The sequence below is a fragment of the Cetorhinus maximus genome, chromosome 4 (assembly GCF_964194155.1).
Source record: "Cetorhinus maximus chromosome 4, sCetMax3.hap1.1, whole genome shotgun sequence".
NCBI classification, from domain to species: domain Eukaryota; kingdom Metazoa; phylum Chordata; class Chondrichthyes; order Lamniformes; family Cetorhinidae; genus Cetorhinus; species Cetorhinus maximus.
Window position 1 is genome coordinate 170,784,068 of NC_135882.1, and position 27,883 is coordinate 170,811,950.

Below are 27,883 nucleotides of genomic sequence, written 5' to 3' on the forward strand. Positions count from 1 at the left end.
GTCCCTTTCCTCTACAGGGACATTAAAGTAAAAACGGAGATTGGTGAAAGTCAGTTGGCAAGAGACAGCAATGGCAGAATTAGGAAGGGGATATTATTTCAATGGCATCAGCAGCTCCCTTAATTTATTAATTGGTATCCCTGTTGGCCTGTACGTTGATGAATTCACTTCTATCTATTCTATATATTTTTTAATTCACTAGTGCTTGTTGTTCTTTTTATTGGGCAAAGGTGGGAGTATATGGATTTAGCTTGCAGATCAGCCATGATTTCATTGAATGGCAGAACAGGCTTGAGGGGCTAAATTGCCTATTCTTGTTTCTATCTTTCTATATCCTCTCCTGTGCCCTGCTGTTCAGAGATACTAGCAGTTCAATTTATCTATCGACTGGCTGCCTCAGCCTTCATTTTTTTGTTAGAGGTGATGTATGTAGTTTGGACTGGTTTCTGTAGATGCAGTTTTCCTGTTGTGATTGTCAAAAATACCAAATCATGAATGCATTGAAATTCTCCAGGTTATTGCATTAACTTTTAATGTCCCTGTTATATCAACAGGCCTTTTCATTCACTGTTTCAATTTGTATTGTTAGTCAAACTCCTTGAAAACATCGAGTACAACTTTTTAATACTGTATAGGCCTTGACTGTCTACCCAGCAGTTAGAGAATCATAAAATGGTTAGAGCCCAAAAGGAGACCATTCAGCCCTTGGTGGTCTATGGTGGCTCTCAAAAAAAGCAACTCCAGTTGCCCTTGCTCCCATAGCCCTGCAAATTTCCTCCCTCCAGGTGACTTATCCAATCCCCTTTTGAAAGCCCAATTGAACCTGCCTCCGCCGCACTCTTATCCCAGATCCTAACCACTCCATCCGTTTAAGAAAAAAAAATCCTCACGTTGCCTCTGGTATGTTTGCCAAATCACCTTAAATTGGTGTTCTCTGGTTTGGTTCTCGACCTTTCTGCCAATGGGAACAGTTTCTCCCTATCTGTTTTGTCCTCATGATGTTCAACACCCCCATTAAATCTCCTCTCGACCTTCTCTCCTCCAAGGAGGTCAACCCCAGTTTCTCTAATCTGCCCATAATGTTTTATTGTCCATACATTATGCCTAACCATTCTCCCTTCGTTTTTAACAGATGAAATTCCAAACAACTTTAAATCCCATCCGTTTCAGGAAGATGTTCTTGTGAAGTCAGGGGCACTTGATGGACCTCGCCGACCAAAGCCTGTGGAGACAATGAACAATTCAATCAAACAAAACAGCTCGAGTGCCCGTGGACTCAGTTTAACACTGACCGATCATGATCGAATTAGACAGTTCATTCAGGAGTTCACATTTCGGGGGTTACTGCCACACATCGAAAAGACTATCCGGCAATTGAATGATCAGGTGTGGTTATTTTATTTGCATTAGAGAACATTTTGCTACCAACCGTATAGATGGCCAGATACCCATACAATGAAACAATGATTAAATATTGCAACATTACAACAGTGACTACACTTCAAAAGTACTTTGTCACCTGTAAAGTACTATATGATGTCCTAAGGTCGTGTAAAGCGTTATACAAATGCAAGTTCATTCTTTAAAAGGAAAAATTCCAGATGCTATAATTTTGGTGGTGGGTGGGGGAGGGATATGCACAGATCCGTCGACATCTGGGGAAAAAGAAAAGATAGGACTAATAATTCATGTGGAGATGGAGTATGCATCTTATCATAGAGGATTACAAGACCAGATATGCTGTTTGTTTCTCCCGGTTGCAAAAATAATCATAATGTAACCACAATACAATAAAGATGAAACTGAATTTTAGGAATGTTTATAAATCACATTTTATTCGCTGAGTCTTGCCACTAAATGCAAGCATTGCTCTACTTTTGTGTTTATTGTAACCCATGCCACATTCTAGTCTGATCAGTGAGTTTCTCCTGTTTTCAGGAACAAAGAATTCTCTTCTGGTTGAGATTATTAATTCCTCATATTAACAACCTCAAAACTTCACCCATGTACAAACATTTCTTTAATGTTTGCTGCCTTTTATTCATTTAAAGATGTGTTTCATCTACTTAAAGAAACCACATGGATTCTATAAGGTGGATGTCTTTGCAATTTCTACATTCAGCCTGTTGATGCTGCAATTAAAATTAATTGTATTCCAAGCTCCTGCATAAGAATTGAAGGTAGTTCTTCATTGAAGCCTGTTGCCTATTGACGTTGCTTCCTTTTGGAGTGAGGTTTGATTTGAAAATCTTTTCAGCAATGGACATTCTGTTTATCACTTAAGATGCCTTTCCAGAGTCATCATTGACAGAATTCGTTTGGCTGTATCCCCACTTCTGCATAAGGGCCTTACAGCGGTCACACCAGGCCGAAGGCGATTAAGACGCAGTCAAGTAGGCCATATTTTCCTCCTGGTGGGAGGAATTCCTGGGTAATCAGACAACTGGTGTGCCTTTTAGATGTGTTGCTATCTGTAGATGTATTGACTAGTCAGCAAGGCAGCAGCTGTGGGGGCTACAGACTAGGGGTTGGACAGTGTGTAAGAAGCTGCCCCTTTAACTTGAGCCTTTTAGCTGGCTCTTTCTGGAAGAGAAGACGACGGTCACTGAACTGCTTGGCCTGTTCAACCCTTGGTGTAACTTGCTTCCTTATGATTGGAGCAATATCAGCAAGCAGATACAGTTTAGTAGGTTTCAGGCAGCCAGTAATAGTTCTGCAAGTTTCTTTGAGGATGATATCCAACTTCTTTGCATGGGGAGAGTGTTTGCAGACATATTCAGCCGATGAGTAATTGTTCATGTTGTCGAGTCAGTTCCCCATTTAAAGTTGGCTAGCTTCCTTAAGATGTTTGCCGGTTTCGCCTTTTCTTTGACATGATCTTTGAAGCTTCGGGTGTGACCTAACATTACTCCAAGGTATACTGGCTTAACGTTGTGTGCCAGGACTCTCTCATATCAATGTATGTTAAGTTCTCACTATGCATCTTTCTTTCTCAGATGAAAAGAACTGATCTGAGTCATTTCAGGCCCTCGGCTGATTAATTGCATATAGTTGGTTAGTTCAGCTGGTGCACCAGCAAGGGACTTCTCAGATCAGACTTTTCTCAGACGATGCTATGCATAGGTCATCAGCAATCAAATCTGTTTCCTTAAAATAATATTTTGATTGTTTTGATGCTGTGTGATGCTGTGAAAGAAGCCTTTCTGACACAATTTGCAATGGCCTTGTTTCTGGGGCTTAGATTTTGTTATACGCCCTCTATTTCCCGAAGGTGTTAACTCCTTGCTGAGTTGCAGTTCAGCGCCTTGCTGTAGTGGTCATTCTTCACATGCTAGCTTAGACAGTGAGTATTGACAAACTGCTCATTTTGTATCAAGTCCACAGATGCTTATCACTTACTTGTATTATTATATGATAGTTAGGAGCAAGAACCCAACTCCCTCTGCCTGGCAGTGTAACCCTGAGTCTTAGACTTGAAGGTGAATGGCTGTGCGATTCACAAAATGCCTGAAACGTAAGGCAGTTGGTTATCCCAGACAGTGACCGTTGTAAGCTACTTTTGCTCTTTGAGTTCAAAGATCTCTTCAGCTGTAGAGGAAAGCATCCATTTGTATAACACAGACATTTCTTTAATATATTTGTCTTTTATCCATTTAATCTATTATGAATCCACGAGTCCTGAATGCTGGCATTCTGACATCTAAACTCTAAATCTAAATTGGCATTACTACATCCCTTGACATCAAGACTGCATTTGACCGAGTGTGGCATCAAGGAGCCCCAGCAAAACTGGAGCCAGTGGGAATCGGGGAAAATTCTCCACTTGTTGGAGTTATACCAGCACAAAGTAAGATAGTTGTGGTTGTTGGAGGTCAGTCATCTCAGCTCCAGGGCATCACTGCAGGAGTTCCTCAGGGCAGTGTCCTCGGCCCAATCATCTTAAGCTGCTTCATCAATGACCTTCCTTCCATCATAAGGTCAGAAGTGGGGATGTTCGCTGATGATTGCACAATGTTCAGCACCGTTCGTGACTCCTCAGATACTGAAGCAGTCCATGTCCAAATGCAGCAAGACCTGGACAATATCCAGGCTTGGGCTGACAAGTGGCAAGTAACATTCACACCACACAAGTGCCAGGCAATGACCACCTCCAATAAGAGAGAATCTAACCATCACCCCTTGATGTTCAATGGCATTACCATCATTGAATCCCCCACTATCAACATCCTGGGGGTTACTATTGACCAGAAACTGAACTGGATCAGCCATATAAATACTGTGGCTACAAGATCAGGTCAGAGGCTAGGAATCCTGTGACGAGTAACTCATCTCCTGGCTCTCCAAAACCTGTCCACCATCTACAAGGCACAAGTCAGGAGTGTGATAGAATGCTCCCCACTTGCCTGGATGAGTGCAGCTCCCAAAACACTCAAGAAGCTTGACACCATCCAGGACAAAACAGTCTGCTTGATTGGCACCACACCCACAAATATTCACTCCCTCCACTACCGATGCACAGTAGCAGCAGTGTGTATCATCTACAAGATGTACTGCAGGAATTCACCAAGGCTCCTTAGACAGCACCTTCAAAACCCACGACCAGTACCATCTAGAAGGACAAGGGCAGCAGATAGATGGGAACACCACCACCTGGAAGTTCCCCTCCAAGTCACTCACCATCCTGACTTGGAAATATATCACCGTTCCTTCACTGTCGCTGGGTTGAAATCCTGGAACTCCCTTCCTAACAGCACTGTGGGTGTACCTGCACCACATGGGCTGCAGCAGTTCAAGAAGGCAGCTCACCACCACCACCACCTTCTCGAGGGCAACTAGGGATGGGCAATAAATGCTGGCCCAGCCAGTGAAGCCCACATCCTGTGAATGAATAAAAAAAAGTAACATATGCCTCAGACTGAGCAAGTCATGATGGGATTTCTGAATGTGGAACCGAAAGGGATGTGTACTTTCACAGTGAGATTGGAGAGACCAGCAGCAGCTTGATTTTACCTGCTGGCAGCATTACTTAATATTGACTGTCCTCAGAGCAGGTGATGCAGTGAGTTTTCAGCAGTCTTTTGTAACTTGATTTTGAATCCATTCCTCAAGGCAGGAATTTTGAGGTAATCTGGATTATGATTAATTTGAACAGGTCTGCCTTGTGGATCAAATAATTGCTTTATTAAAACTGCAGTGTTGCAAATCTTTACTGCAACAGGAACTATCCACTTAACAGGATTGACTATTACTTTCCGCTTCATTTACACAGTTATCTGCACCAATTTAATACTTTTAATGCCAGAGAAATCCTCTATTTAAGGTCTTGCAGTAATAATTTCTTGTCACTGGGTGGTGACATACACCCTGTGCTCTTCAGGATGTCGTTTCCCCTCTGTGTTTGGCTACTTCATGATGCTCGGAGTCCAGTGGCCAAGCTGGAAGCAATTACAAAATACCACACTCAAGCAATAGGTTTGCTGAAGACAACATGGTGATTAGTTGTTGTCCCCTAGGGACCTTGCGCCATCTCTGTCCATTATAGAGGGTGAGACAATTGGTTATATTGCTTGAGGGGCACCACTCCACATCAGGCGTGGGGCAAGTTGAGGAGACGAGCCTCCATGAACTGCTGAAAATTAAACCAAGACCTGTTACTTGTTAACAGGAACAAACCTGGAACACAGGCTATTCAACCCCTTGAGCCTGTTCCACCATTCAATTCAGTCAGGGCCGATCTGTTTCTTAACTCTGTCTACACATCACTGACCACTCCAACTATATTTGTATTGATTCTTTCATGGGATGTGGGTGTTGCTGGCAAGGTCAGCATGTGTTGCCCATCCCTAACTGCCCTTGAACTGAATGGCTTGCTAGACCATTTCGGAGTCAACCACGTCGCTGTGGGTCTGGAGTTGCATGTAGGCCAGACCAGGTAAGGACGGCAGATTTCCTTCCCTAAAGGACACTAGTGAACCCGATGGGTTTTTACGACAATCAACGATAATTTCATGTGCACCATTACTGAGACTGGTTTTCAGTTGCTGATTTTATTAATTGAATTTAAATTCCATCAGCTGCTGCGTTGGGCTTCGAACCTGTGTCTCCAGAGAATTAGCCTGGGCCTCTGGATTACTAGTCTGGTGACATTGCCACTATCTCCTCCTGAATTTACCTGAGTCAGTTTTGTGTTATGAAAAGATGCTTCTAACCTCCGATTTAAATGTTAGATTATATTGTAGCGGTAAAATCTCTTCTAGCGGTTCAGTACCAGTGTGGGGATGCGAGGCTGTAATGATTCAGTTTCAATTTGCATGTGTGTGATGGAGTTTGTAAGCTTCCATTTTTACGTTCCCCGTTTGTCCCATTAAATGTTACATTACTGGTCTTTTGAAAAAGAGCTGCTGCTCCAATAGTGCAAAGCATTGAATCCACCCATGATGACTTGGCCTTCTCCTTCACCAGCTAGGCTGGTGAAATTGAAACAGTTCAAACTATTGGCATGAGAAATGTGTGCATCTCTAAGACATCCATCGCAGTTATGTGGGTGGGATCACCAGCGCTGGCAGCTGAATCTGGCCTCGAGGGCGTAGTTTGTGCATCTTGAGCATAGTGAACTCCAAGTACACCAACCTCCCTTTTGGACCAATTTATAAAGGTGCTGCAACTGATGGGTCCAATGCTTGGTTAGATGTTTTTGTCCACTGGTTCTTCTTTCTGCTCCAGTACAAATGGTTACTTCTTGGCAAATTATTCACAATTCCAGTATTGCTGAAATAAGCGACATGGTGTCAAAGCTTTTCATCAGGACAGCTGCAAGATTGCCAAATTTTAACGGCAGCAACAGTTTATACTGCATGAGAAAAGGGTGCTGATTGGTTGGCAAGTCAGCTCTGGCTGAGGCGTTGCATTGGAGAGTGCACCAGGGAACTGCTGCCCCCTACAATTTACAATTCTTTCTCTGCAATTTAACCCACTGCTAAATTAGCCTGGAGTTTTTCTTGTCTGTCCCAACTGGGCTACTGGAAAGTGGGATTAGGTTGGATAACTATTTCGGCTGGTACAGCCCCGATGAGCTGAATGACTTCCTTTTGTTGTAAATTTTTGATGTTTCAATGTTACATGGCTGTTGTTGAGTCGGGACATGCTCTCTGATGATTTGGGACAGATTCTTTTCCCGTCTGTAACTTCTCCACGTTTATAATTGTTGGTTTTGTCCAGAATGCAAGTATACCCATAATGTATATGAACACATCAGGTGCCAAATAATTGTGTGCCGTTCCTGTGTCTTTATCCACTCTGTTTTGGATGAAAGTGTAGTTTACTGTGATCTACCTGTCAGATTTATGTGCTGCTGCTGTCTTGTGGCCATTCACTTTGAACTGTAGAAGTGAATTTGTGAGAGTTTTCAGTTTGACTCTGTTGGAAAGTGGTTGGTTCAAGTCCTTTTGCAGAGACTTGAGTGCATAGTCAAGGCTGTTTCTTACTGCTGCACTGAAGAAGTGCTGCACAGTCAGAGATGCTGTCTGTCAGATAAAACGTGAAACCAAGGCCCTGTCTGCCTTTTCAGATAAATGTAAAAGATCCTAAAACACACTCATGAAGAGCAGAGGCGTTCTCCCCTTGTTGTCCTGGTTAGTATTTATCCTTCAGCAAACAACAAGAAACCACCTGATCATCAATTCTTTACTGTTTGTGGGAGCTTGCTGTGCTCTAGTTGGCTGCCTTACTCCCTACATAACAATGGTAACTAGACTCAAAAGCACTTATTTGGCCATAAAGCAATTTAGGATTCCCTGACATTGTAATGTACTACATAAAATATGGATCTTGTTATTCTCGCCCCAAATCCCATGCCATGGAAAAGGAACAAAATTAATAAATGGGCTGAAATGGATATTCCTCCCTTTGCATCCTGGAGCTTTTAACCATGTCATCCCATTAAGGCCTCCTCATGGAGAGCTGAAGATGATACACTCAGGCTTGGGAGAAGGTTATTTGTTGAGTTGATGCTAGCTATGGAAGACTTGGAAGTGAAGTGTTGACCATTTGGAAATCTCTTGAGTTAGCTGTGTTTGAAACTTGGCATGCTGAGTTGCTGGATAAAGCTGACATATTTGATACCATATTATAACATACCAATGTGATATATTACCATAATAAACAACAGGTGACTGCTGCATGTTAAATTTTCTAAAAGTAAAAATCTTGTTAAATAGATTGCATTTTTCTAGTTACGTTTGTTGCCTTTTTCATTTTTTACGGATAGTTGAATTAAAGCACTGCAATTATTTGTTTTAAATCTCCATTTTTGAGAAGGAAAAGTTAGATGTGGAGGGAAGAGGCTGTATAATATGTAGAACGAGTATCAATTTTTTTTGTCATTTGTTCGTTTTGAAAGGAGCCCTAAAAATACAATGTTCCTATGCCTTTAAACTAGCCCTCTGTATTCTGAGATAAAGGCAAAATACTGCAGATGCTGGAAATCTGAAACGAAAACAAAAAATGCTGGAAAACTCAGCAGGTCTGACAGCAACTGTGGAGAGACAGAGATGATGTTTAGAGTCTGTATGACGCTTGTACAGATCTTCTTCAATATCGTCATGATTGCACAGCCACTTGTGCGCACAATTTGGAGGATTCATCAGTTCAAGGGGATACTTATGTATTTACTTTTGCATCATCTTGCAATGAGTTTGTGTATAAAAAATTTTTGCTTTTTGAATGGTGCTGTGGAGGCCTAAACTGATGCATTATTCATGTTGTAGATTTTATTTAACTTCTGATCTCTAGAAGAGTCATATGGACTCAACGTTATCTGTGTGTGTCTCGCCCGCCCTCTCTCTATAGGTGCTGTCAGACCTGCTGAGTTTTTCCAGCATTCTTTGTTTTCGTTCCTGTGTATTGAGATTTGGTCTTCATACGTATATTTCTGTAATTAATTGTGGCATATGTTCTGTTTGTGGAACTACAGTTATCCAGTAATAGAAGTGGAAATGGGCAAGATGGGATACATTTCTTTGAAAGAACAAGGCTTCAGCCTCCTCTTCCCAGTGGGCCATTCAATTCATTGATTTTAAAGTTGCTTTTAGTTTATTTGGTAATATTTAACATTGGTATATTGTCCATCACATAGCTTGAAATGTGCTGCATTTTTTAAACATTCCGGGAGAGCTCGAAATCTGTGAAGGGTTCCTGCTTGAAACAAATATGCAAATGGCTGCCAGCAGCAGTCACAATTGTTGATAATACTTGGGTTGTAACTAACGTTCAAGACAACGATCCCTCCAAATTTTCTTGTACAGAGCCCATTTATTTCAATATGTGGTACCTTTTTAAGTTTTTTTTTGTCACTGCACGCACACAGTCTACTAAAGGATAGTTGATAAACGTTCTGCGCAATACCTTCATGATTGCACAGCCACATGTGCGCACAGTTTAGAGGATTCATCAGTTCAAGGGGATACTTGCGTATTTACTTTTGCATCATCTTGCAATGAGTTTGTGTATAAATTTTTTTTTGCCTTTTGAAAGGTGCTGTGGAGGCCTAAACTGATGCATTATTCATGTTGTAGATTTTAATTAACTTCTGATACACCACTTTTGTTTCTGCAGCTGGTGTCTAGAAAAGGTCTAAGTCGCTCTTTATTCACGGCTACTAAAAAATGGTTCAGTGGGAGTAAAGTGCCGGAGAAAACCATAAATGAACTTAAAAATGCTAGCAGCTTATTGTAAGTATTTTCGGCAAAATTCTCTTGGTTCAAATTGATTCAAAAAGACTGAATTAATTAATTAATTACAAATGTTTAAATTCAAAACTCCATAGTGAAAGGACGAATTTACTGTTGGCTGTGTATGACTTTGTTTTGGGGTACTACTCTGGAGAAATTATGACAAACACTGAAATGTTGAAAGATGAGGGAAATCAGATAGACGAGCTGTGGAACAATTCCACCATAAAGAATCAAACATTAGAGGAAGAAATTGAAGGGCCATAACCTTGAATGTTAGGGGGAGGGTGTTGTGGGAGTAATAAAGGTGGAAAGGTTGGAAAGACTTTTTATATATTTGAAAATAAATGAAGTACCAAGCCAGGTTTACTCAGGTTGGGTTAACTTCTGGGTGGAAGGTTTTCATGGTCTTGTTCAAAAACCAAATATTTATTGTAGGGCAGGAAGATAAATAGGAACAATTTTTATAGGCTTGGATTCGTTGCATTTGAAAAGGAGAATAATATTCAGAGCCAACCATGTAATATCCCTTTTGGATATGTTTTTGAGTACACAGCGATTGGTTCTGAATTGCAAAACTTTGACACTTTCCTGAAAGATGAGGTAGCTCTGTTTTGTAAGAGAGAACAAGAAATGCTTTAGATGTGTATGCCTGCGGGTCAATATAAATTGGCATGTCCGAGTCTGGGACTTCTAACAATCTGGGGGAAATGGGTTTTCACCATTGACTTTACATACTGCATTGGTCTGATTGCGTTTATTTCGCTGCTTCATTTTAATCAGGTATCCACCGGAAGCTCCAGAGTTGCAGATAAGAAAAATGGCCGATCTGTGTTTCTTAGTTCAACATTATGACCTGGCTTACAACTGCTACCATACGGCAAAGAAAGATTTCCTCAATGATCAAGCAATGCTATATGCAGCAGGGGCTTTGGTTAGTGCTTAACTACCCAAATTATTAAACTGATAAATTGGGAGAGGACATCAAAAAGCCTGGGTGTTATGGATATGTACAATATTTTGAAAATTATGCATTGATTTATCTCCACACTGAGATTCATATTGATTTTAAGGAGCAATGCATGATACGTTCAAGGTGTGTGTCTGTGCCTTGCTTGTTTCCCCAGCTGCTCTCAGTCCCAGCCCTGCCCCCACCATGGGAAAATAAATGACTGTGGTGGCAAATGTGCTTCCGTGTGCCTCATAAAATAGTGTTGCCAAACTCAGTTAAGTTCCTCTCTTTTAACAAAGTCACTTTTAACAAAAAAAAGTCACTGCTAAAGTTGTTCAGTGATTGGAGTTAAACCAAAGTGCAATGTTAGTTATTGGCACAACTCTCATTCATCTCAGTGGCATTGAGTGGATAATTGAACGTTTACAACTTTAATTGCCTTCCTCAGCTTGAAGCCATGGACAAACAATGATCCAATGAGTGAATATGCAAAAACAAGGTCAAAGCCATGGCTACGAATGTGTCTTGATGCATGTAACTTGCCCCACTTAAATATTTAAGTGTATATAAGTAATTTTCCAACTTAGTTGCTGGCACTTTGAAAGTACTTCATTGTAACATACGTAGAATCATGGAATAGTACAGCACAGACCAAGGTCAGTTGACATATTCAGTCTGTGCCAGCTCTTTCAAAGTCGAATATAGATATTATCTCATCTCTGCAATCCTTTCAAATATTTTTCCAATTTCCTTTTGAAAACTACTGTTGAAACGGTTTCTACATATGGGAAAGTACACCCAAGTTGTAACATCTGTGACAAAAGATTATTGTTCTAGCTTTTCCTTCCAAACCTTTTGTGGGTTGTTTACTGTGATTTTAGAAGTAGCAAGAAATCATCCAGTCCTTTTTTTTAAAAAAAAAATGTATAAACCTGCCCTGGATGAACAGTTTGTCCATTTCACAATCTTCTTACCCTCTTAAAAACATTCTGCTATTCTTTTGACACCTTTAATTCTAACCTGTGAAAGCTTGTTCTGGAATATTGTGTTCAGAAGTATTTCTTGGATCAGAATTTTCTGTACCTTTTGAGCTTATTATCTCTATCCGTTCAGCTTGATTATCTTCCTGCTCTCCCGAGAATCAAAAACCCCTAACTGATCTTTTTTGTTCAGAAATTAGCCTCTGACCTTTTAGTAATCCTATGTTATTTATAGTGTGGGAACTAAAGTAGAGGTAACATTTCAAATGTGGCTTCACTTACCTGAGTTAGCAGTATGTCACCGTTTTGATTTATGTTAAGGCTATAGCCATAGATCCTCAATTTTCTTTGTTACAAATGGTGAACCAAAGTTTCAACAAAACCTTCAGTCTTTCTTCTTGTTGCCTCAAGCATGTTAGCATTCACTGTGTAACCCACAATGTTCCTTCTCCCTAGTCTCTACTTTTCATTTTAGCGTTTAGTCTCGCCTGCTACCTCTTCATTGACCTAGCCTACTGATGATTATTTAGCATTATTGACCAAGTTTCCAGTTTGACTTGAATTGCTTTGGTATGTTGTTTTTTTTGGCTTATTTCTGTTAATCCACTCTGCTCCCCCACCACCATCTTTCGAGGGGGGAGGGGAAAAAAAAAACACCCAACTCATCTGTCATCACTCACCACTGTCCCATCTTCAAACTCTCTTTCAGTCTTGGGTGCAGTGATCACATTATGAGGTTTGACAGCCCTTTAGAAAGTGGAAAAAGGTCAGTACAAAAACTAAAATACCAGATTGGATTAGGACATGTTTTAGTGAAACCAGGAGCCAGTCTGTGAATTAGGTGAAAGGAGAAGTTGGCACACAGGACTGTGGATTGACACTGAGATTGCAAAGGCACACATATGTTTTAGACTAATTTTAGGATGCCATAGATAAGCTGAGGTTAGAAACCAACTAAAATTGAAGACGAGGACTAACAGAATAATGAAAGAAACCTAAATGATTAAAGAAAGAAATGGAGAAACCTTAAAAGGAACTATGAGGGGGGAAACAAAATCAAAACACGTCAAAAGAAACGGTAAGTATTCTGCAGATACTTCAGTAAAAACAGAATTGTTAAAGACTGCAGGATAATCAGAAAATAACAAGGCATTAAAAAAGGATTCCATTGACCTTTGCTCCAGAGAAGAATGTTGGGCAGGTGCTGAATCCATAAGTAGTTGAGAATGGCATGAGTGACCAGAGTGGTCAGTTTGAAAGTTTAGGTAAATTAACTAGGCTAAGGGGGAAAACAAAGTGCCAGGACCTAATTGGGATACATCCTGGGACCATGAAGCAGTTGAAGGAGGTAACTCCAGTAGGCCTCAACAAAATTTCTTTGCTTTACTGAATATGGATGTGTGCTGACGAACTGGAGTGTGGCCAATGCAGTGCCCATTTTTAAAAAGGGAGACTGAGCTAATTACCGGCCAGTAAACTTGAAGACTGTTTAGAATCTTCAATTGAGGTTGAAATTGCTGCGAAGAAATAATGAATTAGAACTAACTGACATGGAATTTGAAAGGGGCAATCATGTTTGCCAAACTTCGTGGAATTCTTTGAGGAGGTAACTAACATTTTAGATGGCAGGGGGTAGGGGGGAACACGCCAGGAGCTCTTGTGGTACATGAATTTCAGGAAATAGTTGACAATGTGCCACACGAGCTTACTCAAGCAGGTTGATAGGTATGGAATTAACGAGGAAGAAAGCAAATTGGATTTGAAGTTGATTAGAAGAGAAACCAATAGGAGTTAACGCAAGTTTTTCCAGAGTAGTTGGAAGAGTATTGTGGTGTCCCCCAGGGTCCAGTTTTGGGTCACCCCTGAAACTGTGTGTCAACGATTTAGGTACAGGCCCAGAGAGAGAGAGTGCTGTTGAAATTTGCCGATGATGCCAAAATAGGAGAGATGATTAATTCTGTAGAAGGCCAAAGGAAACTCAAAATGTGGCAGATAGAATTGTGTGTGTGTAAGTTTCATTTTTATTTTAAAAAATAATAATGGAACGGAAGTGAGCTTGAAATTGTGGAGCAGCAGAGGCACTTGGAGTTAAAAGTTCAAAGAATATTAAAGGCAGCAGCTTGGGTTGATAAAACTGAATAATTAAAAAGTTAATAGAATTCTAGGTTTTGCCTGAAGCATTGTAAAATACGAAGCATAGAGGGGGTGATGAGCTGAATTAAAAAAACATCTTTAAGACCTCCTGTTGGAGCATTGTATATAGTATTGGACTGGACTATAGAAAGAATATTGAGGTTTCAAATATGTCACTGCAAATTTCAGTAGGATGCTGCCTTTATGAGGACTTGAAAGACTTGCAAAATTCTTTTTTTCATTTAAGAGCACAGCAGCTTATAGAAAGATATAATGGAAGTGTTTAAAGTTATGAAAGAATGGAACAGGATTGCTAGGAGCAGGCTGTTTCCACTAGTTAGAGTCAAGTGTGAGGGCCCATAGATACAAGATGAAGTGTAAGAGGTTTAGAACAGAGGACAGTTGAGAAGTTGAGGTTGAAACTATCATCATTAAATGTTAGTTTGGATAGGTGGTTGAAGGGATGTAGGAACGGGTTGCTGAAATGTGGTTAAAACTGTTTGCATCGGCTAATTTGGCACAATCTGACCCTGTTTCCATACTGTAATTTCTGCATATTTCATCATTAGAGTCCTTTGATGTCCTGTCTCCTGTGCCCACCCTGCCCTTCAATCAGAAATCTTTTCCTACCATAGCACTGAAGTAACCCTAATCGAAATTATGAACGACATTCTCACCACAGTGCATTAGTCCTGTTTGACTATTCTGCATTCGACCACTCCATCCTCTCCATGTCGCCGCCTCTTTCCCAGCTCTGTGTTGCTGCTTGCTTGCTGCTGCTTTTGCATGTCCAAACTTCTCATGGGTAATTAGGGATGGGTAACAAATGTTGGCCTTGCCAGTGACGCTCTCATCCCATGAAAGAATAAAAACGCAAATTGTCTCCAGCAGTGGATTTTCATCCTAGGTCAACAATGTCGCTTTGGCAGTCCCTGAGGGTGGGATGTAATTGTACATGTGCGCTCATGTCCCTTCTACCTCTCCAGCATTTTTCTTGACTCCACCACTGCTTCTTTGTTAACCTGACATTCGTGCTGAGACATTAGCAATGGGGAACTGATGCTTAACGGTAACTGTAGACATGGGAAGAAATGTCCAAGGATTGAAACATTAAATAATTATTAGCTTAAACATCCATAAAGTATGAGTGACCAGAGGTAGATAACAGAACCAGAAAGACTAGAAGAAAGACAAACCACTTGTATTTAAAAAAAAACTTCCAAAAATGAACATAAATTAAAATAAACATAATCTCAATTTAATTTAGCTCATGAGATTCTGGACTGGGCAAATCTGTTCTATAAATGTTGATTTTTTTTTTACTGTGTACAGCTACACTCTGTATATGTGTAATAATCAAATGAGAATGCTTTTCAACCACTCTCTTGTAGAAAACATAATGGGTGTGTCAGTACGCGAGGGTTGCCTGCAAGATTAATGACCCTAATCCAAAACAGCATATTGCATGTTATTCTGGTGTGTCGTATATGAGGCCCTCTTCCATATCTTTAAGATCCAAAATTTTTTTTGCACTTTTTTGCCAGATTCCTTTTCTCCCTGCCTTTCTTGGCATGAATTCCTTGAGGTATGAACAGAGGTGCTGGTGTTCCTCTGGTGATTTGCTTAGATGGCCATTATTTGTCAATATTGATGACATCCATAAGCTGTTTGATCATGGGAGGCATCTTATGAACATACGAAATAGGATTAGAAGTAGGTCATTCAGCCCTTCGAGCCTGCTCCACCATTCAATAAGATTATAGCTGATCGAATTCCAAATTCCCATCTACTCCGAATAGCCTTAGATTCTCATTGGACAAGGGATTCAATCTAATTCCGTCTTTAAAAATATTTGATTACCCCACCTCCACTGCCTTCTGAGACGGAGTTTGAGGCAGTGTTCCAAAGTTGCACAACCCTTGGAGAAAAAAAATTCTCCCTATTTCTGTCCTAAAAGGGCAACCTCTAACTTTAAAACACTGCCCCCTAGTTCTGGACTCACCCACAAGATGAAACATCATTTCCACAACCACCTTGTCAATACTGTTCAGAATCTTGTATACTTCAATCAAATCTCTTCTAAACTTCAGTGGAAATGAGCCCAGTCTCTCTAACCTTTCCTCATAAGACAAACTGCTCATTCCAGGTATCAATCTAATAAACGTCCTCTGAACTACCTCCAAAGCATTTACATTTTTCCTTAAATAAGGAGACCAAAACTGCGCACACTATTTGAGATGTGGTCTCACCAATGCCCTGTATAACTGAAGTATAACATCCTTACTTTTATGTTCAATCCCTCTCGTAATAAAGGATAGCATTCCATTAGCCTTCTTAATTACTTGCTGCACCTGCATACTAACTTTTTTTGACTCATGCACTAGAACACCTAGATCCCTCTGCACCTCAGAATTCTGCAACCGCCCTATGTTTAAGTAATACTCTGCTTTTTTATTCCTACTGCCAAAGTGAATAACTTCACATTTCCCACATTATACCTGCCTGATTTTTGCCCACTTAACCTATCTATATCCATCTGTAATCTCCTTATGTCCTCTTCACAACATACGTTCCTGCCTATCTTTATGTCATCTGCAAATTTAGCTACCATGCCTTCACTCCTCTCCTTTATGTCATTGATGTAAATTGTAAGAACTTGAGGCCCCAGCACAACCTCCTGCAGGACTCCACTCTTCACATCCTGCCAATCAGAAAAAGACCCATTTATACATACTCTGTTTTCTGCCAGCCAACCAATCTTCTATCCATGCTATTATGTTACCCCCTAATGCCTTTGGGAAGTACAAGTCACGTCTACAGGCTCCCCTTTATCTACGGCGCATGTTACTCCTTCAAAGAACTCCAATAAATTGATTAAACATGATTTCCCTTTCATAAAACCATGCTGACACTTCCCGATTTACCTTGAGCTTTTCTAAGTGCCCAGCTATAACGTCCTTAATGATCGATTCTAACACCTTCCCCACGGCAGACGTCAAGCTAACTGCCTCCCTCCCTTCTTGAAAAGAGGGGTTATATTTGCTACTTTCTGATGGAACCTTTCCAGAATCTAGTTAATTCTGTAAAATTAACACCAATGCATCAACTACCTCAGCCACCTTTTTAAGACTTGAAGTCCACTAGAACCCAGAGACTTGTCAGTCCACAGCTCCACCAGTTTGCTCAGTACCGCTTCCCTAGTGATTGTAATTTCACCAAGTTCTCTTCCCTTTCACCTCCTGATTTACAGCTATTACTGGAATTTTTTTTTGTATCCTCTATAGTGAAGGCAGAAGCAAAATATTTGTTCATTTCATGCGCCGTTTCCTTATTACCTACTATTAGCTCCCATTGTCACTCTGTAGATGACCAACACTCACTTTACTTTTTTCCTTTTTAAATTCTTGCTTCCCGATTTTACACTTCTAGCTAGCTTCTTTTTCTCCTAATTAAGCTTTTAGTCATTCTCTGCTGTTCTTTATATTCTGACTGCTCATCTTTGCGCAGTTTATATACTTTGTCCTTAAGTTTGATGCTTTCTTTAACTCCTTTAGTTAACCACGGGTGGTGGGTCCTCCCCTTAGAATTTTTCTTTTTAGTAGGGATATACTTGTTCTGAAATATCCCCTCAAATGTTTGCCACTGCTTCTCTCTTGATCTATCACCCTAGCCTTGTATCCCAGTTCACTTCAGCCAGCTCAGCTTTCATGCCCATTCAGCTGCCCTTATTTAAATTTAAAATGCTAGTCCTGGCCCCGCTCTTCTCCCTTTCAAACTGGAGGTAAAATTCAGTCACAGTTGAGCCAATCTGTGCACTTTCAGCAGGGGCTACTGGTTAAGGATGAAGGAAGGGATCCTGGTTTCATTATTTTTTCTTTCCCTACCCCACGCAACCTTTACCTCCACCCTAGGCTGTAATCAAAATCAGATTTCAGAGCTCCCTGGCCTGAGAGATTCATTATTTAATCTTTCCCATCTTTGGAGGCGCGTATGGCCATGTTTGTCATCTGGGGTGTTTGGTAGGGTTCTGGTGGGTACGTAGCCGACTGCTAAGGCCGAACTGCGTCTGGAAGGTTCTGCTGAAAATAGGACAGGATACTACAGACAGTTGAATTTTGGCCAAGTTGCTTTCTGGTGTTTTCCTCTGCTTGTGTGTTTTCTCTGCCTCTCGTATGTGCTTTCAAGGGAGTCTGCACCTTTTTTTTTTTATTTGGTTGAACCAGTTACAATGATCCTGGGCGTGCTTCTCCCAGTGTAAATGGATATCAAAACTCCTAAGTGAAGCCTCCAGAGTATCCTTGTAGCAACATGACGGCACATCCCAGACTCAAACTCTCCATAGAAGATTTGTTTTGGTAAAAGTGTCAAACGTTCTGTCTCTATGACCAGTCCAACTCAGTTGTGACTGTCTCAATACGATGTGGATGCTTGGCATGCCAGCTCAGGTGAGCACCTCCGTGCCTGGTATTTTGTCCTGCCATCTTTCGCATGCTAAGATAGCCAAATCCCTAAGTCGCTGAGGGTAGGAGACCTGACGGCTACCCTCCCTGGTTTGACCCACCTGTTGAAACCAGGATGTTGCATGCTAAAAGCTACTTGGAGCCACAGGTGAAGACCAGTACAGGATGGGCCACTCCAAAGAGTGAGGCGAACCTGCTTCTGAAAGGTGCTACCCTTCCCTTACACCCTGCTACTTAATATATTATTTACTAAGCCATTTTATTATAGATTCTCTTTCTAAGATGTTGAACAACTAAACCATTGGCATTAAAATTCACTGCAGATTTAAGATAATTGGCATGAGAACCAGAGACTATAGGAGGAAATATTTTAAATTGCAAGTTATTACCTGGAATGCGCAGCTTGAAAGTCTCATGGAAGCAGATTCAATGGTAACTTTCAAAGGGAAATTGGATAAATATTTGACCTGAGAGAATTTGTTGGGCGATGGAGAAAGAGCTGTGGGTGTGGAACTCATTGAATAGCTCTTTCAAAGAGCTGGCACAGACACAATGGGCCAAATGGCCGCCTCCTTTGCTGCATTGTTCTATGAGGAAGTTGGCACTTGCTTATGTGGACCAGGATGGCATTGAACCTGTTGTGCCTTGCATGGGATACCTTTATAATATCCACTTTAATCTTGTACCTTGCTAAATCTACTTTTTCTCAGACTGGTATCCAGTCAGTAATTTAATTTTGCCTTTCTTTTGAGGAAGAGTTGAATAGAGTGGATATCTTGAGTAATGTTGAGAGATTGAAATACTGCATGGAGGTGCAATTGAACATAACTTTCATCCTTGATTTCCTAATCCGCTGGACCTGACTGTAACTGTTATTGATGCATGTGATATTCACCTTTTTTATTAAGGTTTTTATTCTTGATCCATTTAATAATGTTGCATATCAGACACCTTTTTAAAAACTAACTCTTAAGAAAAATATATTGTAAAGTTACGTTGTAGAAATGTTGGATATTAACACTTGAGAGTAATGCTTCCTTTTTTAAAAAATTTTAACATATCGAAGGAAATGGCAGCAGCATCAGTTTTTCTTCAGCCTGGAGCACAGAGACAATATCCCACCCATTACATGGAGACAGCTATTCAGACATACAAGGACCTCTGCAAGTATGTGGCATCTTGGTCAAGTCAATTGGGAATTAACGGTCAGTGGGGAGGTGGAAAAGCTAACTCTGTACCGGCTTGAAGCTCTTTTCAGGTTAGGAACCAGCTTTGAGTTTACTGTGATGGCCTTGCATCAGGAGAGTGAAAGCAGGAGTTGGTAACTTAATCGAGCAAAGGTTAAAGAGGAATGACTGTGTAGAATAGAAATGAAATTCATAGCAGCGGAGTACTTGTTGAGCCACATGCAAAGGGACAAGTGAAGGTGATTTTTAATTTAGGATTCCCTTTGAGGTTTGTGACGTATTTTACACACTAAAAATGATATAATTGTGGAGGACTTTGTTCAAGTGCATGAAAGATTGAAAAGCTAGTAAAGGGGGTGTGGATTTTGCAGGTAGTGATGAATTGCTGCTGATAGTACCTAAATAACCTCGGATTCTAATGCAGAAAAGATAGTGATGAGCCTATGTAGACAAGATTTCAGAGCATCCATGTAAGATTAGTGTCATTTGAAGGATATTGAAATTTGAAGCACGTAGAAACAGGAAAGCCAGCTTCCTCCTTTATGTAGAGGAACATAAAAAAAAAATCATCATGAGTTTGCACTTTTCTTGATGCATCTTATCTTGAATCAACGATATTTCTCCTCGGGCTTTATTGGTTCACAGCCATTGTGGAACTGAGAGGCTGAGATCAGAAGGAACCCAAGTTTAATTGATCTTTGGTTGAGTTCGCCACTCAGAGCTAGATTAATAGAAGGATGCTGCAGTGACCTCTGTGCTCCTGGGCTAATAAGAGGTCAGCTGGGGTTCCCACTCATGGTAACTTTCCATTTGACCCTCACTGAAAAATTTAAGTGTGTACATGTTAGATTAATATGGGCTTGGCTGACATCCCTATGTACTGCCCCCCCCGCCCCACCCCGAGAGTTAACATTTTGAGTCTGTATGACTCTTCGAAGCTGAGTGGTCCACAGAGGCTTGTGTAGGGAATGGTTGATTGTAATGAAGTACTGGGGAAAAAAATGGCTTGGGGTGATTTGACTTGTACCCTAGCATCAGTCAGTGGAGTGAAGAGAGAAAATTTGGGTGCATTTCTTTAAGAAAAAACCCTGTTTGTTGTTTGGAGGAGGACTTCTTAAATTTACATCTAAATTTTTGAGAGAGAGAAATCGTAAAAGTTACAGTATCATATTTTCATGTGTTTATTTGCTTACATCAATGCAAGGAATATGTCTGTCGTCAATAGATTGAATAACCCTTACATTTAAACTTGCATGAAAACCAAAGACGAATACTCAGACGTTACAGGGTTAGTAAGGTTTTGGATGGAGTGCGAATGCAGAGTTTTATCTGTTTGATTGCATAAAATTATATCGAGCCTGCAGCATGGAAATGGGCTATTTAACTGAACCGGTCTGGGGTAGTGTTTTATATTCTGAGTTTCCACCCACTTTAAACACATGCCCCCAGCCAATATTCTCATCTCATACACCTTTATTCTCTCCTACCTCGTGCATATTCCAAGCCCCCCGTTAAAGGTATGGTTGCTGTCTACTTCAACTATTTAATGTGTCAGCGAGTCCCATTGAATCACCACTTCTTCTTGCATTTAAAAAAAAATTGATCTGTTGGTGGCTATCTCTCCCATTTATGCCCCTTCTTCTGGACTTAGCTGCAAGTGGGAGCAGTTTCTCCACATCCATCCTGTTTAACCCCTCCCGTAATTTTAAAATCCTTTTTTGCGTCTCCTCTTAATCATTGTCCCCTCCCCTGAGTAATGAACCTCACCCTGTTCAATCTTTCTTGATCCTTACATCCTTGCAATTCCAGTCATGTCCTTTTAGATATTTTCTACACTTCCCAGTGCTTCAGTATCCTTTCTGTAGTATAGAGACCAGAACTGTGTAGTATGGCAAGACTAATCTAACCAAGTTTCTTTTCCAATTTAACATTGCCTGCTTTTGTATTCTGCCCCTCTAGAAATGAGCCCCAGTAACTTTGTTTGCATTCATTATCAACTTATGTTGCTACTTTTAATAATTTATAGATCTATTTTCAGATTGTTTGCTCTTCTACTTCATTTCATTCCATACCTTCCAAGGAATAAGTAACCTCTATTCCTCCGACCAAAATGAGCCTCCTCACTTCACTCACTTAGTTTCATTTGCCATTTGCCTGCCTGCTTTGCAAGCCTGTTTGTCTTCGTGTATTTTGGTATTGTCTTTAGATTATTAGCTGTACCTCCCCCTCCCCCAACCAATTTGGTATCATCTGCAAATTTCAATGCTTCATCCAAGTGCTGAGTTCAAATCATTAATGTAATGGTAAACCACAGTGTTTCCATTACAGATCCCTGCAGCATACCACTTCCCACTTTCTACCAGTATGCAATCACCCTTAATTCCTACCCCTCATTTTTCTGTTTTGTAGTCATCTTTTAATGCATTTTGCTACCTGCCTTCTGACTCCACATGCCTTGACCTTTGTCTTGAGTTTCTGTAAAATACTTGAAGGAAATTAACGTGAGCGGGCCTCATCTAAGCAAGTCTCACATTGAGATGTATTGGAAGGAATAATTTACAATACAGTCTAAGCAAGATTTGTAGCTGTAACTGATAAACCCACTGTATCCCATCTTGCCTTTGTCCAAATGTTCTCTGAAGGCTTTTGCTGAGGTAAAGAGGGTGCAGAGAAGATTCTTGGAATCATTTACCATGAGGGTAAACTTAAGCTGTTCACTATGAAGGTTCGAGAGAGTTTGAGATGTGATTTCACGTCCTTTAAGTCAGTGTTTATATGGAAGCCATTATGTTTGATTTTAATGCTGGAAGAAGAGTGCAAGTTGTATACCATTTTAAACCTAATAAAATTGGAGCTGAATTGGAACACAATGATACATTTTGTCTGTAAAGATTACTTTTTTCAACGCAAGTAAACGCTAGTCTCGCACTTAGTGTAGCCTAGTTGGACGCACTTATGGTCCAAGTGTGGTTGCTGGAATTGGTTTTGCAGTAGATTTGATTGACAGGGATGGGCTCAGCAGCTTTTTTTCATTGTCTCAAAGGGCGGGGGGGGTGGAATTCAAGGACAATTTGGGCAAGAGTTTTTCCACCTGATTCCTAAGTTAATTACCACTTGGTGGAATTAGCAGTTGCTATCAGCCTAAAATACAAGGAAATTAATATGATTTTAGTTTGGTTAACTAGATGCAACTTGGAATTTTAAATTTTTAAAATTGCTCCATCCTAGGAACCTGGTACTCGCTGAACGGTGTACTTTACTAAGTGCTGAAATTTTAAAAAGCCAAGCCAAATATTCGGAGGCTGCAACCCTTCTTATCCGGATGACAAGTGAGGTAGGAAAAGTTGGAAATTCCTTTCCATTAGAGTTTGATAATTCACTGGTGGTGTACTTCAGTGTTGCATAAACTGTAATTGGAGTATTTTTGTTGTTTGAACATTTTTTTGTCCATGCTGCACAAGCATGATTATACAGTTGCTTTTAACATTGTCCAATGGAATGTCTATGTATGTAATAGATACCAGTGAGGTAAAATATCTGCCTATGGCTCACTTGAGACAATTCTGAGATTACTCTGATAACCCTGTGAGGATGGATCTCTTCCAACTATATCTTAACCTTTTGGCTTCTATAAGGAAAAATATTTCTGAATCTAACAAGCAAAACAATTAAAACAACAATTTTTTTTCATTTGAAGTCTGTTCACGGAGGAGCGATTGTGTTCTCACTAATGGGTTGGTTAATAACTTGCCATTTGAATTGTGATCATCTCAGATAGTGAAATGATATTGTTATATTTCCATCAATTTATTGTGGCTGGCCTTAATGACATAGGATAATGTTAATGCAATAGTAAGCGGGCGATTTGGAAAATAAGCCAAATTAATTATTCGACAGTGGTAATGTGATGTATCAGTTCTTTGCTATTGAAATATTCCAATATAATGCAACATAAGGCAGTTAGTTAATTGAATTTTAACGTAAAGAATTCTGATTAAAAATTTATATTCAGCACCTATATGCTTTGATCACACAGGGAAAATCATTCAAGGATGCTTTTCCTTAGTGGCTGGTGCCTGCAGTTACCTGAAGCTTTGATTTGTGAACCATATCGAATGCTCAGCTTGTTGGTGTGGTTACTTCTTGTTTAGTCCATAGCCTGTCTTGTTTAATTTAGTCATGCAGCAAAGGTTTTCCCAATTTGTTTTTCCATGTTGCGCAAAAGTTTCTCCTTGCCCTAGGAGCCAGCATATTAACGATCCACTGGAGGCTACTTGGGGTATTTTGGCTGATATCTGCTGTCTAAGGCTTCAGTCAATGGAAAGAGGTTTGAAAGCTGTGAATATTGAATGCCCTTCTCCATGAAGCCTTAGAAACATAGAATATTATAGCCAGAAGGAGGCCATTCAGCCCATCAAATCCACATCAGTTCTTTAAAGAGTAATCCAGTTCGTTCCACTGCCCCATTCTTTGCCCTTATCATATTCTTTTTCATTCTGTCTCATCATTGCATGAACGTTGTTAAAATGAAATGTGAACTAGATATAATTGACTCACTGGCAGGCTATCCTGGCTTCAAGAGTGTCAGAGCTCTGCTTGTGACAGTGAATGGAGGCTTTGCGTTCTGATTCAGCACAGAGGTGCTTCTGCACTCCAAGGCCAGGGAAGGAATTGATTGCAGGGAGCTGGAATGTATCCATGAGTAACCCAAAAAGGAAATTTTAGCTCAGCCATGTTTCAGATCAACTTATGTGACCAAGCATTGGAGGTACTTGGATCCGGAGAAGTTTCATCAGATACAGCCACTGAAACCTTCAGGTTTGCCTTCCAATCTGTCAAAGTCTGTAGTTGGTTTATCAACTCCAATGGTGAAAACTTTGATACCAAAGTAGCTGGTTGAGATTAACAGACAGCAAGAGTAGGTAAGGGGCTGCTTCGGGCATTAGATTGCCCAAGAGCACAAATTTTGCAAAAGAGGAAAGAATGTTGATTTAAGGAGCTCCTAGGGGATCTTTTGTTCAATGTAATGTTATTTTCATTTTACAGCGCAAGTTTAAAATGTGCTTGTGTTGGTTGGTGTAATGAATTATTTATTTCTCAGCCTTTGCTTACGTCTAAGCTGGATACTAATTGAAGAGAAAAGTCCTCAAATATATCAATTTAGATTTGGGGAACTTGTGTTGAAATCAACTTGCAAAGATATGAAAGACCCATGTCTTTCTTTAAATGCAGGATTCTGACCTCCGAAGTGCACTTTTACTAGAACAAGCTGCTCACTGTTTCATCAACATGCGTTCTCCTATGGTACGCAAATTCGCTTTTCATATGATTCTAGCTGGGCATCGATTTGGCAAAGCAGACCAGGTAAGCATGGTGTTCGAATAGTATATTTAATGGATTTTTTTTGCTGTAATGGATATGTAGGGATGCATTTAGATGGTTAATTCTGCTTTGTGTGTGTCTATATGGTAGACGGTTTTGTCATGCATTATTTGGGTAAAGTCTTTCAGTTATTCCGGTTTTGAGGATTCAGTTGTTGGCATTTTTGATGCTGAATATTTTCTTGCATTAAAAATATGCTCCAGGTAAATTGGCCGCCTTGTAAGATTTCAGAATAACTTGTTCTCTTGACTGTTACTTAATGGGTATCCAGCTATATCGTCCCTTGTGAACTAATGCAAAATGAAATTAACTTGAGAAAGGATATATTTTGTAGAAGGCAGACCTTGCCCGTAACCATTGTAAGTTTGATGTAATGTCTTTGACGAATAGGGCCTTGGATTGCTAAGACTGTGCAGTCATAATGCCTTGGGCTAGTAACAAAATGGTATTGACATACGACTGGGAGAATGGCAATGGATGGGATCTAGAACTGGAAACTTCTGTTCATAAAATTAATACATAAACATGGGGACACATGTTTCATTGTCGTTGTGTTTTGACGTCAGTTCCTTTTCGTGTGTTCTGAAAAATATTCCCCAGATGTGCCATCAGTTGATTTCCTGCAAGTTTTATTGTAGCGTTAGTGCTTGATGGAATGCATGGAGTTGATGCAGCAGCCCATAACCTAATATGTTACTGTGTACATAAGCCACTGTTTATGCTCATGGCCTAATGGTACAAGTACTACTACTTGTGTTTATACAGCCATTGATTTAATAAAACGTTACAAGTTGCTTCCCAGGAGCATTAAAAGCAAAATTTGACACCAAACCATGTAAGGCAATAATAGGGCAGACAGCCAAAAGCTTGGTCAAAGAGGCAGGCTTGTGTTTTAATGAGCATCTTAAAGGACGAATGAGTGGTGGAGAGATGCAAAAGTTATTAAGGAAAGAATCCTGGAGCTTGGGGTCTAGGCAACTGAATGCACAGTCACCAATTGTGGAGCAATTAAGATTGGGGATTCTCAAGCTCAGAATTAGATGAGTGCAGATATGGGGGAGATTTGAAAATAAGGATGGTGATTGGGACATAGGCAACAGAGTTTCCATTAACCTCATGTTTACAGAAGGTGGAACGTGGGAGGCCGGCCAGGAGTGCATTGGACTAGTCAGGTCTAGAGTAATGAAGGCATGGGCGAGTAAGCAGGTTCTGTAATGGATGCTCCCCAATATTTAGTAGTTGAGCATTAAGTTTTGAGCTAACTCTGAAACACAGCACTGATGAATAAATATGTATACAATGAATGACAGTTTGTAAAACTACAGAGATGCTCCAAGCTTTGCTGTGGATTCTTAGTCATTGTGTATTTGAGATGGCGATTGATAAGATTTTGGATACTAAGGGCATCAAGGAATGCAGTGTTACAACATTATTTAAAGTTAACTCAAACCATTGCACAGCAATTTTTATCTTGCACATTGATAAATATGTGCAATAAGAATAAAAATTACGTTACTGCTGACATGGTCACTATCATATTTCAAGCTTAGCATTTTCGGAATCTAGACAATTGCTGAGGCAGTCTTATCTGGATGTGACTCGGGTTTGTGAGCAATAGAAAAAAATAATGGTACAGGCATTTTTTAAATAGTCATTCATGGGATGTGGGCTTCGCTGGCTGGGCCAGCACTTATTGCCCACCCCTAGCTCCCCTTTTGAAGAAGGCCCTCTTGAACCACTGCAGTTCATGTGGTGTAGATACACCCACAGTGCTGTTAGGGAGGGAGTTCCAGGATTTTGACCCAGTGACAGTGAAGGAACAGCGGTATACTTCCAAGTCAGGATAGTGAGTGGCTTGGAGGGGAACTTCCAAGTCGTGGTGTTCCCATCTATCTACTGCCCTTGTCCTTCTGGATGGTCGTGGCCGTGGATTTGGAAGGTGCTGTCCAAGGAGCCTTGGTGAATTCCTGCAGTGTATCATGAGAGACTAGAGTAGGTCGTTTCTGTCTTAATTTCTCATAGCAGAAAACATTTAATGTAAGCATGGGAAACAGAATCGGTTGTATCCTGATTGTGGGCTGGAAAAGGGAATTAATTGGCATTTTAGTAATAACTGGAGGATAACTATATGCTGAGGACTTTTAACAATACTTTACAAGCGAGAAGGATGTTGGGGAGGAGTTAAAAGTGAGATGAGAAATATTTCATTGAAGGAAGCTAAAGGAGGACAAAGATTTGATGGGATACATCTGACGATCCTGAGAAAAATGGCTAAATATTGGAGCCTCTAGGAATATTATTTCAGGATCCTGTTGAGAGTGGATTTGCGTCAGCGAATGGACAGTGACCATTCTAATTATCCATTTTCAAAGAGAAATAAGCTGGTTGGTTTAAATCTGTGGTGAGGAAAATTTAGGAACCTTTAAATGCAAAATTGTTAAATATCTCTATTTTTAAAAAAAGTAATTAGAAGTAGCCAAGAGTTTTCTGAAATGTAGATTGTGCTTGACAGATCTGATTGAGTGCTTTGAAGAGGTGACATTTTATAGGAGAAATATAATAGATGTGACCTGCGTAGAGCTTCAGAAAGCTTTTGGGGGAAAAACTGGTATACAAGATTATTGGAGAAGGTTAGGTTGTGTGTAATTGAAGGAAAGTTGGAAAATTGGATTCCGAACTGGAGAGAAGGGAGGGAACAATAGGACCAGTTAAGGGCAGTTTTAATTGGGGAGTGGTGTGTCCCACAGGGCTCTGTTCTGGGGCTGCCTTTTACTGTATCCATCAATGATTTGGATATTGGGCTCAAGAGACTAAAATAGAAACCACAGTAAGTCATCCTAACACCAAAGCAAACTGCAAGGGATAAGATGTTGCAGTGTGTGAAAAGGATGACAAGGATTCAAGTTCCACTCCAGATCCTTGTGCGCTGAAAATGCACTGTCTACTGGGGAGGCCCAGACTCCTTTGGTAATCTTGTGCACAATGTGATCTGGGTAGCAGGAAGCAGCACAAATGGTGAACACTTTTTATAACCATTTTAAGACCTGCGCTAGTGTTATGG

At 40.3% G+C, this 27,883-nt stretch overlaps 1 protein-coding gene across 2 annotated transcripts in view; it reads left to right on the plus strand.

The window, feature by feature from the left end:
• Positions 1–27,883, plus strand: part of trappc8 (trafficking protein particle complex subunit 8) — a 151,809-nt gene that overhangs the window by 56,764 nt on the left and 67,162 nt on the right. For both annotated transcript variants that reach the window (XM_078541129.1, XM_078541130.1), the window contains 6 exons: positions 1,133–1,386; positions 9,613–9,728; positions 10,512–10,662; positions 19,320–19,420; positions 22,669–22,774; positions 24,673–24,804. In XM_078541129.1, coding sequence (XP_078397255.1) covers positions 1,133–1,386; positions 9,613–9,728; positions 10,512–10,662; positions 19,320–19,420; positions 22,669–22,774; positions 24,673–24,804 — 860 coding nt within the window. The remainder of the gene's footprint in view (positions 1–1,132; positions 1,387–9,612; positions 9,729–10,511; positions 10,663–19,319; positions 19,421–22,668; positions 22,775–24,672; positions 24,805–27,883) is intronic.